Below are 16,845 nucleotides of genomic sequence, written 5' to 3' on the forward strand. Positions count from 1 at the left end.
TGTCCCCGGCTGTCCCCAGGAAGGGCAGCCGCATCCTGAGTTCAACTCTGCCACCCCCGTCTTGCCCTAATCCCCAGCCGTATTTACCCACGAATGAGCACTGTTCTGAGGGCTCTCTAAACTCGTCAGGGGAATCACCCCGCACTGAAGGTGTCACAAGGGGTGCGGGGGTGTCGGGGGTTGAGACGGTGTGCAGCAGGGCGGGAGCCCCACGTGGGGCAGACGTGCAGAGAGATGCAAACTCAGTGAGAGACCCCAGCCCAGTAGAGGGGGGAAAAAGGGAGCTGCCCGGGCTTCACTGCCTCAGGCCCAGCGGCATCCTGGACACAGGTGTGGGACGGCATCGGCGTGGGCTCGGTCCCTTGGGGGGCAGCGGAAGTGCGTGGAAGGCCCCGTCCTCTGGAGCCACCAGCATGTCCACCTCAAAGTCAAATTTCTTACAGCGACTTGGGGAAGCTGGTCCCTCAGCATGAGGTCAGTTTAGGCCTGATGCACATGTGGGGCGGTCAGCCCTCAAAACTATTAGGATTCTTTATTTTGCTGTCTATCCACGGTCAATGCAAGTGGGACCCAGGCTGCAGTCCTACCTCTGGCTCCAGACCACAGACCCCTTCGGCAGAGCCAGGCCCTGGGACGGTGCTGGGCACCTAAGAGCCGCTGAATAGGGAACTAGGCACCCTGTTAATGGTAGGAGATCTTGCATACTTGAGGGGACCTCCAGCCCTTGGACGATACCCATGACAAGAGGTAACTTCCTCCAACAGCCCTGCCTGAATGACGCACTGCAGACTAGCCACGTTCAAACCTGACCAGGACCCACCCCGGCGAGGCCGGGAGAGCCCCCCAGCTGACACCCCAGCAAGGTCAAGAGAGCCCCCAGCTGGCACACGCTTTGGGAAGGGCGTCCAGTGAGACCTGGTATGGTGCTGACGGACCCACCCCCACAAGACGCCATCCCACCTGCCAATGTGTGGCCATCAGGGGCTTGCATGGTCTGCGTGACTGACGGCCACGTGCCCGCGCCACCTGCACCACAGTTCCCTGAAAATGTTCCACTTTGAAGTTACATCAGTTACAGTAAATGCACTAGAACCTCAACAAGGCCCCCGTGTCTCTCAATGGCACCACCCAATGGGGCAGAAACTGCTCTCCTCTTCCCAGTCGTGAATACCTACTACCTCTTGCCTAGACTGGCCTGGCTGCCTCTAGAGGCACCAGCAGGAGGGTCTGCAGGGGTGAGAGGTGCGAGGAAGCTGAAGGCACAGTGTAAAGGCGCCAGTGGCTGGCTTCCAACCTTCCAGACTCGGAGGCAAGGTGGGGGGTGGGGGGGCCGTGCACTGCAGGCTGCAGTGTGCACCCCGGACCCAGGGGTGCTTCTGGGAGCATCAAAGTGCCAGACAAAGACCTCGGAAGCCAAGCGTATGGGTGAGCAGCTCCTCCTGGAGGAACAGGGCCCAGTGGCAGCAAAACCCAGCTCCGCTCCGGGAAGGCTGGATGGCCTGAGCAGGTGTCCCAGACCCTCTGGGTGTCTCCTCCCCTGCAACGCAAGGGTAAAAGGCTGACCCCCACCTCATGGGGACCTGTGAGGCTGGAATGCGTGTGTCACCCACTGGATGGTGCCCACCCCCAGGTGTGCCCTCCGAGACCGCCAGCCGGAGCAGTTCGTCTCGCGAAGACACACAAATCTTGCTCTGTTACGGCTTTTTCCCCGTATTTTTCCAAGCCTGTGCAAGGACTTCATGATTTTACGTAACGAAAACGGTAATTTCTCAAATGAACCGTGAAGCCAATGCTTGGCAGCATTCCCACCCCACCATGGCCTGGTCACAGTCGCATGTGACTTTCTCAGCAAGGGACAGTCCCAATGCTCCCAGAACATGGAGCAGAGGAAACAAACATTCCCACACCTACTCAGTGCTGTGTGGCCGCCCCAGGAGGACAGTGAGTACAGTATCCCCGAGCTTCTGTAAGATGGGCGAATAAATAGGTAAGAGATCGCTGGATGAGGGGCTGGGTAGATACTTGGATAAGCAGATGGACGGACAGACGGTCAGATGAGTGCACGGACTCATGGGTGGGTGGGTGGGTGGATGGATGGATGGATGGATGGGATGGGCAGGTAGATGGACGGATGGATGGACAGACAGAGGAACAGATGGGTGGGTGGATAGATGGGTAGATGGACAGGTTGTTGGATAACTGGGTGGATGGATGAGTGGGTGGGTAGATATAGGGAAGGAGAGAGGGAGGGAGAAAGGGAGAGGAAGAGATGGGTGAGTGAACAAAGATGGGCAGGAGGGATGTACATGAGGTCCTACATATGCACAGGCAGTTAAAAAAGAGTAAATCAGAAGATTAGTACTTGGGCTCACAAGCGACAGAGGGCGTACAATTTGTGCATTCAATTATCTTAGTGTTGCTTTCTAATATAAAACTCATTATTAAATTACCTACAGTTGAGAGATCACACACCCCCTTCCCTATGCCTGCATGCCTCCTGCAGAATGTCCCAAGCAGGAAACACCAGGCTTTGCATCTGGACCCTTTGTGCTCCAGGCTGGACTCAGCTGTGACGTGGCTGGACACCTCGAACCCCACAGGGCCTGGATCCCCTTCTACGCTGCAGAGACCACCCTGTCCCGCCCACAGTGCATGGCAACAGGGAGTCACAGCTTGGAAAGTGCTTCATAATGAAAAAGCTCGCAGCAGCTCGAAGAAAACAGATCTACAGAAACAGCCCAGGTAGGACTCGCTGCACCTGCTTGACACGGAGACAGACGCCCCACAAGACGTAAGAGGCACAACGTCCCGGTGGAGTCTGGCTTCTGCCTTCACTCACATTCATCCTCCCTTTCCTAAAGCGACCGGTTTTAGGAAAACGCATCTCTCTAAAACAGGACACGCCCCTTCTGTGTCAGACAGACGTTTTGCCATCCAAAATGCAACCCTGGGGACAATGACCAGGAAACACTCCTGACCAGGATTTTTCAGAAAAAGCCGTGTGCAGCTGTGTTTGCTAACCCTCTAGGGGAGAAGCGGCCTCCCGCTGGAATGTTCCAAAAGTCCACACAAGGGCGATGTCTCCTTTTCAGGGGACACCCGAGAAGTGGAAGCAAAGCCAGAGAAGTGGGGCTACGCACCTGCCTATCCTCGGCCCCTCTCTCCTCTGGGTCAGCAGAAATCTGACATGTCCCCAGATGTCACAGCCTTGATGGCAAGAAGGCTTCCTACAGCACCGATGTGGGCTCATCTCCATCTCTGTGACAAATCCAGGGGCCTGAGGCCACACCTCAAAGTTCCCAAGAACCAGAGAGGAGACTGAGGGATTCCATCCTCGTTAGCTGGACCTGTGGTTCTCAGACATGGGCAGGAATTAAGAACCCTCCAAAGAGCTTGTTAATACAAAGAATGTGGACCTGCACCTCTGATGGGCCGGTGATCCCAGGACATGCTCGGTGGGAGAACGCGGGTTCGCAAACCTGACTGCAGTGACTCCAGCTAGTCCCACACCCAGATACTGCTTTAATTGGTGCGGCTGTGAGCCCAATAGATTAGGACTGGTAAAACCTCCTTGCGTGGTTTTCAACATGGGAACCACTGCTCTGAACACCTGGGAAATCCAGTGAGTTCCATGGACACAGCCCAGGAGCTGGTTAGACATGCAAAATCTCAGGGCGCCTGGCGGGGGCTCAATCGGTGAAGTGTCTGCCTTGGGCTCAGGTCATGATCCTAGGGTCCTGGGATCGAGTCCCACATCGGGCTCCTTGCTCAGCGGGGAGTCTGCTTCTCCCTCTGCCCCCCGACTTGTGTGCTCTCTCTCCCTCTCATGCTCTCAAATAAATAAAATCTTAAAAAAAAAAAAAGAAGGATGCCTGGGTGGCTCAGCCTCTGCCTTTGGGTTGGGTCATGATCCCAAGGTCATGGGATCGAGTCCTGCATTGGTCTCCTCGCTCGACGGGGCACCTGCTTCTCTCTCTCTTCCTCTGCCTGCCTCTCTGCCTGCTTGTGCTCTCTCCCTCTGTGTCAAATAAATAAATAAAATCTTTAAAAAAAAAAAAAAAGAAAAAGAAATGTAAAATCTCATTAAAAGGAAAGGAAAAGAAAGGAAAATAAAAAAATCTCTGGTTCCAGCTCAGCTCTTCAGAATGAAAACTGACATTTTAGCAAGATTCCCAGGTCACATACATCAAGTCTGCACGGGCCTGCAGCACCATTCTCCCACCATTTGTTGAAAAAATAAGCAAACCCAGAAAAACGGTGCTGTCCCTCACATGGGTTTACCCCTTTATTTACAAATACACGTGACCACTGGGAAAGTTGTCAGCTGCTTAACAAATGGTCTGGAAGAGCTGGATTTCCACGTGGGAGCCCTACATCATGCCAGATGCACGTCACTCAGAATGGCTCCCAAATGGAAGAGCAACAGCTCTGAAACTGTAGGAAAGACCACAGGAGTAAATCTTTGTAACCCTGAGGTAGGCATGATTTCTATTTTAATTGAAAAAAATCACAAACAACAAAAGAAAGAAGAAACACACCGGACTTTATAAAATTAAAGACTTTTGTGCATTAAAGGATAGCACCAAGGTGGTGAAAAGACAACCCACAGACTGCAAGAAGGTATTTGCAACCACATATCTGATTAAGGATTTGTATCCAGAATATATAAAGAACTTCCACTACTCAACAAGAGCACACAACCCAATCGAAATGGGGGCAAAGGATCCGGATAGACACTCCCAAAGATATGCAAATGGTCAGTAAGCACGGGGAAAGATGCTAGGCATCATGGGTCATCAGGGAAATGCAAATAAAACCACGGGGACATGGGACGTCCACAACAACGGCTGTAATGAACGAGACAGGTGGTGGAGCGTCGGCAAGGCTGCCGGGACTAGAACCTCCCAGGCACTGTGGCTGAGATGCCAGAGGGTACAGCCACATTGGAAACCAATCCGGCAGCTTCTCAAAAGCTTCCACATGGAGCTACCCCGTGGCCCAGCGGTCCCCCGGGTCCGTGCATGAGATGGATAAAAACGTGTCCACATACTCCACACAAGAGTGTCCATGGCAGCCAAGAAGTGTGAATGACCCCTGCGGCCCCAACTGATGAGTGGGGGAACAAAAGTGGCCCATCCAACGAATGTCACTTGGGACCTCGTAGTGTGCAACTCTGTCTCCCACAGAGACAGGAAGCAGACAGGTGGCTGCCGGGGGCCAGGGGCGCGGCGTGACCACACTAGGGCACAAGGTCTCCTGCCTGGGTGTCCTAAAGGCAGCGGCGATGGTGTGACTCAGCATATATTTAAAAACCACTGAACTGTACACTTCTGATGGCTAAATCCAGTGGCACGTGAAATGTATCTCGATAAAGCCTTATAAAACACAAAGACCGAATCACACGTAAGTTATATCTTAATAATGTTTTTAATGCAAAAGATTAGACACACCTCGTGGTACGAACATATTGAATGTATTACACAATAGACACAGCTGAATGTTTTTAGAAGGGAGACAAGGTTTGGGGTTTCCGCCCCGCCTGGCGGACCACCGGCACGTCCTCCGTGTGATAAAAGGACTGTGGTGTCCTCCAGGTTAAGGGAATATTCACGCATCCTGGGATTGAACAACGAGACAAAGAGATGACAGAGAGTGGCCACCAGGCCTCTCACTATCAGTGGGGAGGTGACGGCGTAGCCAGGGAAGGGGCGGCACTGGTCTGTGTGGCCGAGGATCGGATTGGAGACCTAGGTGTGAGCTCATGTTGTCTGAATACAGATACAGATGGCTACACACAGAAGGATTTGTAGATATGCACACATTCACGAGTACACACACACGCATGCACACACACACAGGTTGTTGTGCTGGGAGCACGTGCTGTCCAGCGGCAATGAGCACACACAGCACCCAGATTCTGGTTCCTATGACCATTCTCCATCCATTCTCCTGGACGACTGGCGGGCTCCGGGTCTGGGCAGGAAATGCACAGGATGAGCCTGGGGCATCTTCTAGTACCAGATAGTAAGCAAGGGGCCAAACACTAAGGACCCACATTGATGGGGTCTGTCCAAGAGCCTCAGGAGCTGCCTGAAAGAGCTCCCAGGGGGCAGAGCTAGAGCACTGGGTCCTGACCTAGATGATGAATTCAACACCCAGCCGTCCACACTGATAGGGATAACCAAGAGAGAATGAATGAATGCAGGAGAAAAGACACACCTGCATGCAGAATTCCATCACTTATGTGGATACTGTCCTCAAGGACGGGGCATGTAACTCCCCATGCTTAGCTGTGGGCTGCGCTGAGTGGCTTCCTTCCAAAGAGGACAGTCCATAAAGGGGAAGAGAGAGGGAGCGTACAGCCAAGACCTGACACGCACCCCTGCCAGGTGAGCAGGGCCAGCATCACAGGGACGAGTCAGGTGTGGAGCACGAGCCCAGATGTGACGGGAAAGGGCCCTTCACCCTGGGGGCTTCCTCCCAAACCCACAGCCCAGTCTGACTGTGACGCACACACTAGACAACCCTGACAAGGGGGACGTTCCACAAAATGCCCAACCGGCTCCCAAAATGGCTGAGGTCAGCAAAACCAAGGAGAGCCCTAGAAACTGTCACAACGAAGAGGGTCCCACGGCGGCAAGACAGCCACGTGCCATGAGGCTCCTGGGGCGGAAAAGGGACATTAACCAACTGCGGATGGGAAATGAACCAGGAAGAAAACACGCACTTTGGTTAACAGCAACCTATCCGGATTGGCTCGTTAATTATAAAATGCATCCTGCTCTGGTAAGACAGGAGCAGGGCAGATGGGCTACGGTGCAGCTGGAATATTCTGGAATATCTTCATAACTCTGTAAACCTCACGCTGCTCTGACAGAGTCACTGCCCTGTGTAGGCAATGAAGGGACAGGCCCAAGGCTCATGCTGCAGGTGACAGTTTGATGGGATGAGGCTGCTGCTGACCCGTCCCCAGCCGGCCCTCTGAGGAGACACTCCTGACCACGGGGCCTTTGCTCATGACCGTGTGTGCACGTTGTGACATGGGTCGCTATGAGAAGCACCAGATTGACCTCCTCTCCCCCTGGCCAGCAGCCCTGGCGGATGTCTCAATGCCAAGGGCCCCTCCTGCGGGCACCCATGCCTGTGCCCACCCCAATCCCTTGCTTGCCTGACAGGGGTCCAACCTCCCTGGTCCCATGCACCTTAGGAGTCACCTATGACCCTTGCTGAAACAGGACCCTGAACTAACTGGATGTTCCACCCGAGCTCCCGTTTCCAGATGGATCTCTCGGGACCAGGCAGCACATCTGACCAGCCCAGCGCACCCCAGACCCCCAGCCCGCGAGCGGCACAGTCTTCCCGCAGACTTCCAGGCGCCTCCCACCCTCTGCCTGCTGACATTTACGAGGTTCCAGAACCGCGTCTGCTCAGACTGCCCCCCTCCCGTTTACCCAATGCAATGATTTCTGGAGAATTCCATTCCGGAGTTTGTGCAGGGGCTACGGGAGCTGGGCTGCGGTGACACGCGGTGGGGCCGGGCACCTCTCGGCACAGGTGACAAACAGGAGCCCGACCGGGGGATGAGCCGTCACCGCCCCGGAAACTAACCTCGCAGCTGGCTCTCCCGAGTGCAGTCCGGACCCATCGCAGGTGCCCGGCGAAACGCACCCCGCCCGTGAAAATTCCACTCTTACTCCTCCATACATTTCAGGAGTTGAAAGACGGCTCCTGGCTTTAATACCCCGCGGCTGTCATGCCCGGGATTCCTGCCGGCTCCGGAGCACGGCGGGACATAAAAGCACTACGCTAAGTTTTGCTCAGATTATTACTTTGGTTTCCTTCCTCAGGGCTTAGAATGCCATGAACCTTATCCCAGAGGTTCTAACCAAAGCAGGAGATGCGCCCAGGACCCCAGTGGGCGAGGCTTTATGTCTTCACAGGACTGTTGCCGTGACGCAGGAACATTTCCACTAGACGAGGCACCCGACGGTTGGCTGTAATGCCAGCTGCTGTTCTCATGAGTGGGCCACTGCACGGAGATTTCGTCCTTTCCTGTGATCTCTCCAGCCAGAGGGGGGCTTCCCCAACCTCTGGCCCCCGCGTGCAGCCCAGATGCGTCCAAGAACTACACGTGGCCCATGTCTGAACATGGTGTTTCCTGCACATGGGAAGCAAGCTGCTTTCACCTCTCTGCACAGGGGAGGGTGAGGAAGACTGCTTTCTCGCCAGGTGGCTTTCAAGGTCACCCAGCTCAGCGTGGAGTTGCTGGAACACCAGAAGAGGCCACAGGGGTCAGAGCCAATGAGGACAACAGTGTGGCGTCTAGGGTAAGAGGGGACATGAGGCAGCACAAAGAGGGCCAGCTTCACTGGATGCACGAGGATTGAGGGAAACGAGGCTTCCCGTGCCTTTGCCACCTCACTCGCCTGTAATCATGTGACTACAGCTGCATCATTAAGTGCCATGGTCACACTTGGGGTGACTGACTGTGCCGGTTTGTCTAGGACTAAGGGGATTCCCGAACGTGAGCCATCCCAGGAGAATCGGGACAGGTTGGTCACATGACCTGTTGTCTGAAGGCAGCCCGTGACAGCCATCCCGAGTCTTCCCTGTGGCTTTCAGACAAGGAGAAAACAACACCTGGAGTTTTTGCTGTACCACTAACATGACAGGACCTTTCCAGAGACCCCACTGTGGACGACACACCACACGTGAGACACGAAACACCGCAGTGGGTGCTCTGATGTCCCCGCCCCGTAGGTACCGTCATCGATGGAACACCTCAGGCCACCGTGTCTCCCCGACTCTCCACGGCCAGGGCACCTCCCCGGGCGGCCCCCCCGCAGGACTCGCCTCCCGCGGTCACTGTCGCACACAGGCAGCTCTCTCAGAAGGGTCAAGGCTTCTCAGCATGCTGGCTTCGGGCGGGAGGACAAGTGGTCCCCGATGCTCCACGTTGCCCACAAATGTTTGTAGCAGCTTTTCTGACAACTGCTGAGACCTGGAAGCAGCCGGATGTCCTGCAGCCGGTGGACGGACAAATAAACCGGGGTCCATCCAGACAGTGGGACATGGCTCAGCACTACCGAGAAGGGAGCTCCCGGACCGAAAAGTCATGGAGGAAACACAGCATCTTCCTCAGTGAAAGAAGCTGATTTGAAAAGGCCACATACCGTATGGTTTCGACGCTACAATGTTCTGGAAAAAAGCAAAACCGTGGAGACAGTGAAGAGATCAGCGCTGCCATGTGTTAGCAGGGCTGGAGGGTGAACGGGTAAGCACAGACGACGTCAAGGGCAGAGAGGCTGCTCTGTGTCGCTGTGGTGAGGGACAGCTGTCGTGGCCGTTGGTTGAAATGCAGGATGCTGGGAACAGAGGGGCTGGAGGTTACCAGGGACTCCCACAGAGCCTCCAGCTTTCCACTCACTTCCTTGTAAACCTAAACCTGCTCTAACAAATAAAGTCCACTAATTAAAAAAAAAAAAAAATGGGCAAAGAGGAGACAGGGAAGCTTCTGCTTTCTCGGGGAGCGTTAGGCACGACCAGGACAGATCTGCGCGTGGTCCATGATGATCTGGCGGCTGCCACGTGTCGGCGTCTCTGCTTGACATGTTACACTTGAAAATAAATAACCGTTTCTAGTCTATCTGTCCAGACAAGAAAATAATTAGGAAAACACACACAACACCCAGCGGGACACAGTGCTCAATGGCGCAAGCTGCTGGCCAAGAGTGGAGATGGGGGCCACCGGAGAGAAAGAAGCCGGCCCGGGCTGCCAGTGGTGTCAAGCTGCAGGCAGGGCCATGGGAGACGGTGCGGACCTCTGTCTGGAAATAACTCGGGGTCTGTGCTGTGCGGTTCTAGAAGCTAGGAGAGGGTCTGCCCTGCAGGATGTGTCGCTACAAGCCCAGAATCTGGAAGATGCCAGTTCCAGGAAATGAGGCCACGGAAAGGGGGTCATGTGGGAAGAAGAGCAGCCTGCGGCAGACCCCTGGGCTCCCTGACTGCCTGCCCTCCCTCGTGGAATCATCTGGAAACAGCCAGGGATGAGGCCAGGCTGGTGGACATCCAGGTAAAAGGCTGGCCCAAGGAGGGAACCACAGACACTTCACTTCTCTACGTGTGCCTTCCACGTTTTACCTCCATGGTCCAGCCACGTGTGCCATCCAAACCCCCACCCCCCAAGTCCCATCTTCTGGCATCTCAGGTACCACAGCTGTGGTCAGAAGTTTAATTGAGGAGACAGACAAGTCAGCAGTGATCACGGATCACAGCACTGCAGCCTGGGCTGGGCGGGGACGGGCACCGCCAGATGGGCCCAGGGGGGTCTTGCCCCAGCTGCAGGGGTCAGAGGAGCCCCGAGCGTTGATGAGAATTCTCCATCCTTGAGCTGACATCTGCACCTGCAGTGGGCTCGGTACCTGAGCCACAGGGCAGGACACATGTAGGTAACAGTGGCCCAGGTGGAGGGCTGGCCGGTCCCCAGTGGCGGGGAAAGGGACCCTGCAGGGACGAGTCCAGGAGGAACACTACCAACCAACAGCGACAAATGCCCCCAGATGCCACGAAGTCTGTCTGAGCCCTCTCTCGGCCAGCCCAGCTCAGCGTGTCCCACTGCACAGGCTCTCACCCAGTGATTGTGCTCTGCTCCAGGGGACACGGGCCAGTGTCTGCACACAGCCTGGTTGTCACAGCCTGGACTGCGACTGGGGCGGAGGCCGGCGAGGCTGCAAACATCCCACAGCCCAGGACACAGCCTCCCCCACAAACAGCCATCCGGGCCCACAAAGGAGTTTGATCCCACCACAAAAAGGAAGGCAATGCAGGAGGACAGCATGGATGGGCCTTGAGGGCACCGTGCTACGTGAACGACGTCGGGTACCGTACGATGCCACTTCCACGCCAAAACTGAAAGTCCCCGCCCCCAAACAGAGCAGAGTGCCAGCTGCCAGAGGCAGGTGGGGATGGCACAGGTGGCCAATGGTAGGAATCCCCAGTTACGAGCTGTAGGAGTCCTGGTAGAGCACAGGACGACAGCTAATGAGTTCTCTGTACTCAGAACAGTAACATGTCCTCTGTACCCCATAACAAGTTAACCAGACCTGTGGTCCTCAGGACACAATGTATCCAATTATCCAATCCAGAGCCTAGCCTGAAACTAACAAGATTAGGGATGCAGGGCATCTCAATAATGGGGGGGCGGGGCAGAGAGATGAAATAGAGGTCATTGCTCATTTGCAATTGTTTAAAGAAGGAGAAACTGTCCAGCCCCTCAGCCACAGCGTAGAATCTGGGAACCCCCAGGCTCTTCGGACCCACAAAAGATGAGCAGCCCACACGCCAGCAGGGGAGTGAGGTGTGCACGTGTAAGTGTGTCTCCCACAGTGGGCACACAACGGGTCCACGCGCCTTACCATCCTTCCTTCATTCACTCTCCCAACAGCTGTGCACGAGCGCCTACTATGTGCCAGGCTCCGTGCTCGCTACACAGCTCAGCAGGCCCTTCTCATCTGGAACTTAAGCGGGAGCGAGAAAGTACTTTCGAAAACCACGTACAGTGTAGCTGTTGCCCGTGCGTGTGGGATCTGATAACAGAGGCACGTTCTTGGACTGAGTCCACGCTTCCGTGAGGCTTACCGACGTCCTCTCCACCCGGGACCTACCTCCCGTGTCCAGGTCATGGAAATTCGGATCCAGGCCTCGTTCCAGCATTTTGACGATCTTCTCCACCGAACGGTGCTGAATGTGGTCCATGAATTTTTTCAGATTGGTCTAAGGGGAAAAATCAACAAACAGAAATGTCTTCCGGGCCCCGGAAGCATCCTTCCAGGGTGCATTCTGGCCTCCTCTGTGGAAAAGGAGCTGTCCCTTGCACGGGACGCTACAGACCCACCCGGCAGAGGCTCGCGGTGTCTGGAACCCCAAGCGCCAAGCATGGAGCCCAGCATGGGGCAGATGCAAGCAGCCTGCCGGGATGAAAGTTCTAGAAATCTCTCGCCTTTCATGTCCATGCCAAGAGCCACAGGACCTTCCTTCGTGGATGAAAGGATGAGCCACGGGGGCCACTCTGGAAAACTAGCTTCTAGGATCTACCCCCGAGCTTCAGAGTCCCTCTCCTGGGAGCGAGGCCCCAGCACCAACATTTGTGCTTTCAACAGCCGCAGTGGAGGGCAGAGAGGGCAGCCCCTCACTTAGCTAATCCACTTTTCGGTGAACCTTTGACTACGTGGACAGACACAGGGATGTCTCGCCATGAAGCAATTCAAGGTGAAAAGAGATAATCTCTTCTCATGGGGTCAGAATGACCTGGGGGTCAAGCCTGGTGGGGAGGGACGTTTCCCCAGCTTAGCCTGGTCTCATTTGTAACAGAAACCATGATTTCCTGCCACGGAGCAGATGGCCCGGTATCCAATCTGCCTCCACCTGAACAGGTGATCTCCTGTCGCTGGCCCGAGTCTGCACGCCCCCTGCACGCAGCTCCCATGACACGGCGCAGCCGTGTGGGCTCTGGGGCCAGGCTGGATCTCCACCCGCACACTCTACCTACATCCCGGAGCCAAAATTAACAAATGTCCAAAGACAGATACACTTGTGCTCACTTAATGTTTCCACTGCTATGTAGTAATTGCTTTTTTTTTTTAAATCCAAAAAGCACATTTTTATGTATGCATCAGAAGGTCATCAAAAAAAAAACTAGAAGCTTGCAGACCCTGGGGCTGAAAGGCCACCCTTCCGGCGGATTCCAGGGCTGGGCAGGGAGGTGCATGAGGACCCGGACCATTAGCTGGGCCACAAAGCTGTCAGGGCTCAGAGGATGGTGGGGACACGTCAGGGGGAGAGCCAGGCAGAAGGGCCACCACCAGCCACGTCCGGACACTGTGAGCACATCAGTAAGTAATGGTGCGCCACAACCGGTTGAGCACAGTATAAATCCCCATATCTGTTGTGCTACAAATGGGGGATGGAACAAGAGCCAGGGGAGCCCATCGGCTGCAGGTGCCCACGGAGCTCCCAGCACCATGTAAGCTCGCCTGGGCGGCATGAGGGTGGAACACAGGCGGTGTCCAGGCACGTCCCGACGTCCTGGCGCATCTCTTCCTGTGTGCTCCACCCTCGAGCACCCCCAGACACCGGGCATCTTCCTCGCCACGAAGGTGGGTGAGGTCACACTTGAGCCCCTGCACCCTGCGGACATGCACAGCAGCCCCGACAAAGGGGCAGGGGTCCCCGCCGCGAGCCCAGCCAGGCTCCTGACCTCAGCCCCCTCTTCCACACCCCTGCTGGCCACAGGCCAGTCTCACCTCTGTGCGGTTGGGGTCAAGCCCTTTAATTTGCTCTGTGGTCACTGTGTCCTCTCCGTCAGCAGTGGGGACTCAGAGAGAGGGGCTTCCCCTCCTCCCAGAAACACTCAGGGGGGACGTGCATTGAATGGTGACCCACCTGACGCTGTCCCCTTGTGACTTGTCACCCAGCACAGTTTTGTCACAAGGACAGAACGGCTGTGTTCGGGGACCCTGGTGGATGCCCTTCTGGGCACACAGGAGGGCGTGTTCACTCACGTGGTTTAGTCAGGCCCACATGGGCCACACACGCCCGGGCAAGGCGGGGACGTTCGCCACCAGGTGCGTGTCCGATCCCAGCCTGCTCCAGAGCCCCGCCCTTGCGGAAACTTCATAGTCTCCAGCCGGAGCTCCCACCAGCTTTGTGGAGCACCGCTGCCCCCTAGCAGCAGGGCGGGCCTTGGCGTGTGAGCGGGAGAAGCCCCCCAGGGCACCTGCACATCCCGGCCCCGCCCACTGGCAGCTGCAGTGGAGGAGGCTTCCCAGGAAGAGGAACCTGCGGCCCAAGGAGCGCCCCGATCTGCAGAGGCAGTAATACCACGTGTGAGACGCGAGGCCACCATGCGCGTGCCAGCCACCCCCGCCTACCTTCGTGTGCAGCTTGGCCAACTGCTTCTCGTCCAGGTTGGATTGCTTATACACGCGCTTCTTGTATCGGAACTGCACAGAAACGGAAACAGGAGAAGAGGGGGCGCGTGAATACGTCACAAGGCGTTCCAAGGAAACACAGCCTCATGCTGAGCGGGAGGCTGGCGCCCCTGGCAGCAAACTCCTCCCGTGTCGGGTGAACCGACCGCCTTCCTACCACAGACCCCTGACGTCACAGGAATCAGACCTGCGAAGGTCCGTGGACACGTGGCTGGAAAGACACGAGAGCAACTGGGGGCATGGAGGCGTCCTAGCCTCCCACGGAGAAGCCATGGCCGGTGTGCATCTCGTGGGCGGCGATCGTCATCCTCACGGCCATGCGCGTGGTCCCGTCAACAAACCAGGACGTGTCTTCCACACCCAGCCCTCGGAAGCCCGGCCTGGCAAAGCCGGTGTCCCCGCTGCCCTCCCGGGACTCTGGGTGACGTTTGTTCCCTCCAATCCAGCACCTCCTCGGAGCCGGACACGAAGTAGTTCGCTCTGACACGGTCAGCGCCCAAGAGGAACGTCCGGGTGTCAGTGTGCCTGGAAGCCCAGCACCCCCACCTCGTGCCCGGCCCAGGGGCCCCCACCCCTTTGAGGGCCAATGTGCGGGAGCCGCGACGGAAGGCTGGGGAGGGCCAGCAGCTAGGATTCCCGGGGGAGGCACCTGCTCCAAGCCCAGCCCCACCACCGTCCCGCCAGCTGTGGCCGGACACCTTCCCCGTCTGGGACTGGCCTCCTGATCTGTGGGCGGGGAGGCCTGAGGATGGCCCAGGGGCATCCTGACAGACACCAGCTGCTGGAGACTGGACCCCTCCCTCCACGTCCCTCAGCCCCAAGAGTCTGAACGAGCCCAGAGAGAGGGACATGAGGGTGCAGGGCAGCAGGGGACCTATCCTGGCACTGTCTCATCTCACATCCCGGTCCCAAAGCTGCCGCCTTACTCTCCTCTCCTCTCCCCTGCACGTAAAAACAGCAGGTCCACCTCTCCTCTCCCCTGCACGTAAAAACAGCGTGTGCACCACACACAAAATTCCCTGGTCACACAGACTGAAACTTGGTCTTTTTTTTTTCTTTTTTAAGGACCAATAGAAGCCTGTAGCGAAATCGGAAAGTCCTGTGACACTCAGGTGGCTCCCAGTTTCAGGACAACGTGTGCTGACCACAGCCTGCAGGTGTCCCTGGTCCTGAATGGAACTAGCAGGTGGGGACCGAGACCCATTTTAGGATCTGTCACCGGTTCTAGATTCCAGCAGGACAGCGTGTTCTGTGTGCCTGGTGCCCTGGGCCGGGGCAAGCCCCCTGCCATCCCCCAGCAGAACTCTGAGATTTCAGAACCCACTGAGAGAGATATCGGGAGAGGCGGGCGCTCACTAGCTGACAAGGTTAACGGAACTCGAGTCACGGGGACTTCTGGTTATAAAAATACACTCGGGCTGGGGCGCCGGGGTGGCTCATGGGCTAAGCGTCTGTTTTGGCTCAGGTCACGACCCCAGGGTCCTGGGATCGAGTCCCATGTCAGGCTCCTTGCTCAGCAGGAAGCCTGCTTCTCCCTCTCCCTCTGCCTCTCCCTCTCTCTCTGTCTCTCATGAATAACTAAATAAAATCTTTAAAAAAAAAAAAAAAAAAAAAAACTAGGGCTGCTACCATCTCTTGGCAGGACAGGAAGTGCTCAGAGGAATATGTCCATTTCCAGAGTCACCAGCATTTCCAGCTCGTGGCCAAAGAGGGATGCAGCCTCTGGACGGCAAAGCCCTTCCTGCTGTTTCTCAAGCAGCCAAGCATACGCCCCAGAAATCCTCGGCGACAAAGAGCTCACAGCCACGCCCGCCCGACATGGGGAGCGCCAGGCCCGTCTCACTCCGCACCGAGGATGCAGGGGCGGGACTGAGGCTCCAGGAGATGGAAACATGGAGGTGGGACAACTCTCTCACGGCAAGGAGACCGCTGGCTCGCACAAGGAGTGCTCGCTGGAGCCTTGGGCCCCCTGGGCAGGCACGATCCATGTTCCCCCACTTTGAAAGCTGGGGCCCAGAGAGGCTGGGTGGCGGCTTGGGTGCACAGCTCCCAGGAATGGACCAAGCCCCCCATGGGGCAATGCACACGCAGGAGCAGAGACGCTCCCCCCCCAGGCCTCTTCCTTCAGCTCCCGTGACACGAGTCCCAGACGGGACATGGGGGAGGGGAGTGTATGTGTGCGCCTGCCGTTCTACAAACAGCACAACGCCCTGCCCAGCTTACTCTGCATTCCCAAACCCTCTCATTCGGTTCTCGGGAGTGAGCGGGGGACCGCCAGATTCGCCGCCCTCAACAGCCTCTTGGATCAAGAGTAGACCCTGGACGTCCTGGTCTTCTCGCTGGGTTTTCCTGGAAACCACCAGTCCCCGAAATGAACCGCTCGTTCACTGCTTCTGGTCTGTCACCTCCAACTCGGGTGTCAGCCCCATCAGACCAGACCCTGACGGTCTCGGGAACATGGTGAACGTGCCTAGAAAGCGTCTGGTACTTAGTAGGCCCCCAGTAAGGGATTTTTTCCAATGGATACCCATTTTACAGATGAGCAAACTGAGGTCAGAACAGGGAACCACAGGAAGCCAAGTGGCGCCCCAAATTTCCCTCCACCAAAACACCCCCCTACAGTCTGACACAGGCTCTGTCTAAATGGGGTCTTCATAACCTCACCCTCGAAGTCACTCTTGGGCTTTGAAACGTGCGGATGAGGTCCGGCCTTGGTCCATGACCTCTCCGACTTCAGGACGGTCTCATCACCGTGAATGTGATAGAACACACTCAGGCTGCTGGAGGGCCGGCTACGCTTCCACACGCGCAGCCTCTCCCTGTCTGACTGGGCTGAGAGGAGTGTCAACGCCCGCCG

General features: G+C 56.5%; 1 protein-coding gene across 1 annotated transcript in view; it reads right to left on the reverse strand.

The window, feature by feature from the left end:
- The window catches only part of SHANK2 (SH3 and multiple ankyrin repeat domains 2), a 451,364-nt gene that overhangs the window by 361,003 nt on the left and 73,516 nt on the right, over positions 1-16,845 (reverse strand). The window contains exons 4-5 of the mRNA XM_032879738.1: positions 13,929-14,000; positions 11,664-11,772 (exon numbers count right to left, since the gene is read on the reverse strand). Of these exons, the coding sequence (XP_032735629.1) occupies positions 11,664-11,772; positions 13,929-14,000 (181 nt within the window). The remainder of the gene's footprint in view (positions 1-11,663; positions 11,773-13,928; positions 14,001-16,845) is intronic.

This window comes from Lontra canadensis, unplaced genomic scaffold (assembly GCF_010015895.1).
Source record: "Lontra canadensis isolate GAN:19392208 unplaced genomic scaffold, GSC_riverotter_1.0 scaffold66, whole genome shotgun sequence".
NCBI classification, from domain to species: domain Eukaryota; kingdom Metazoa; phylum Chordata; class Mammalia; order Carnivora; family Mustelidae; genus Lontra; species Lontra canadensis.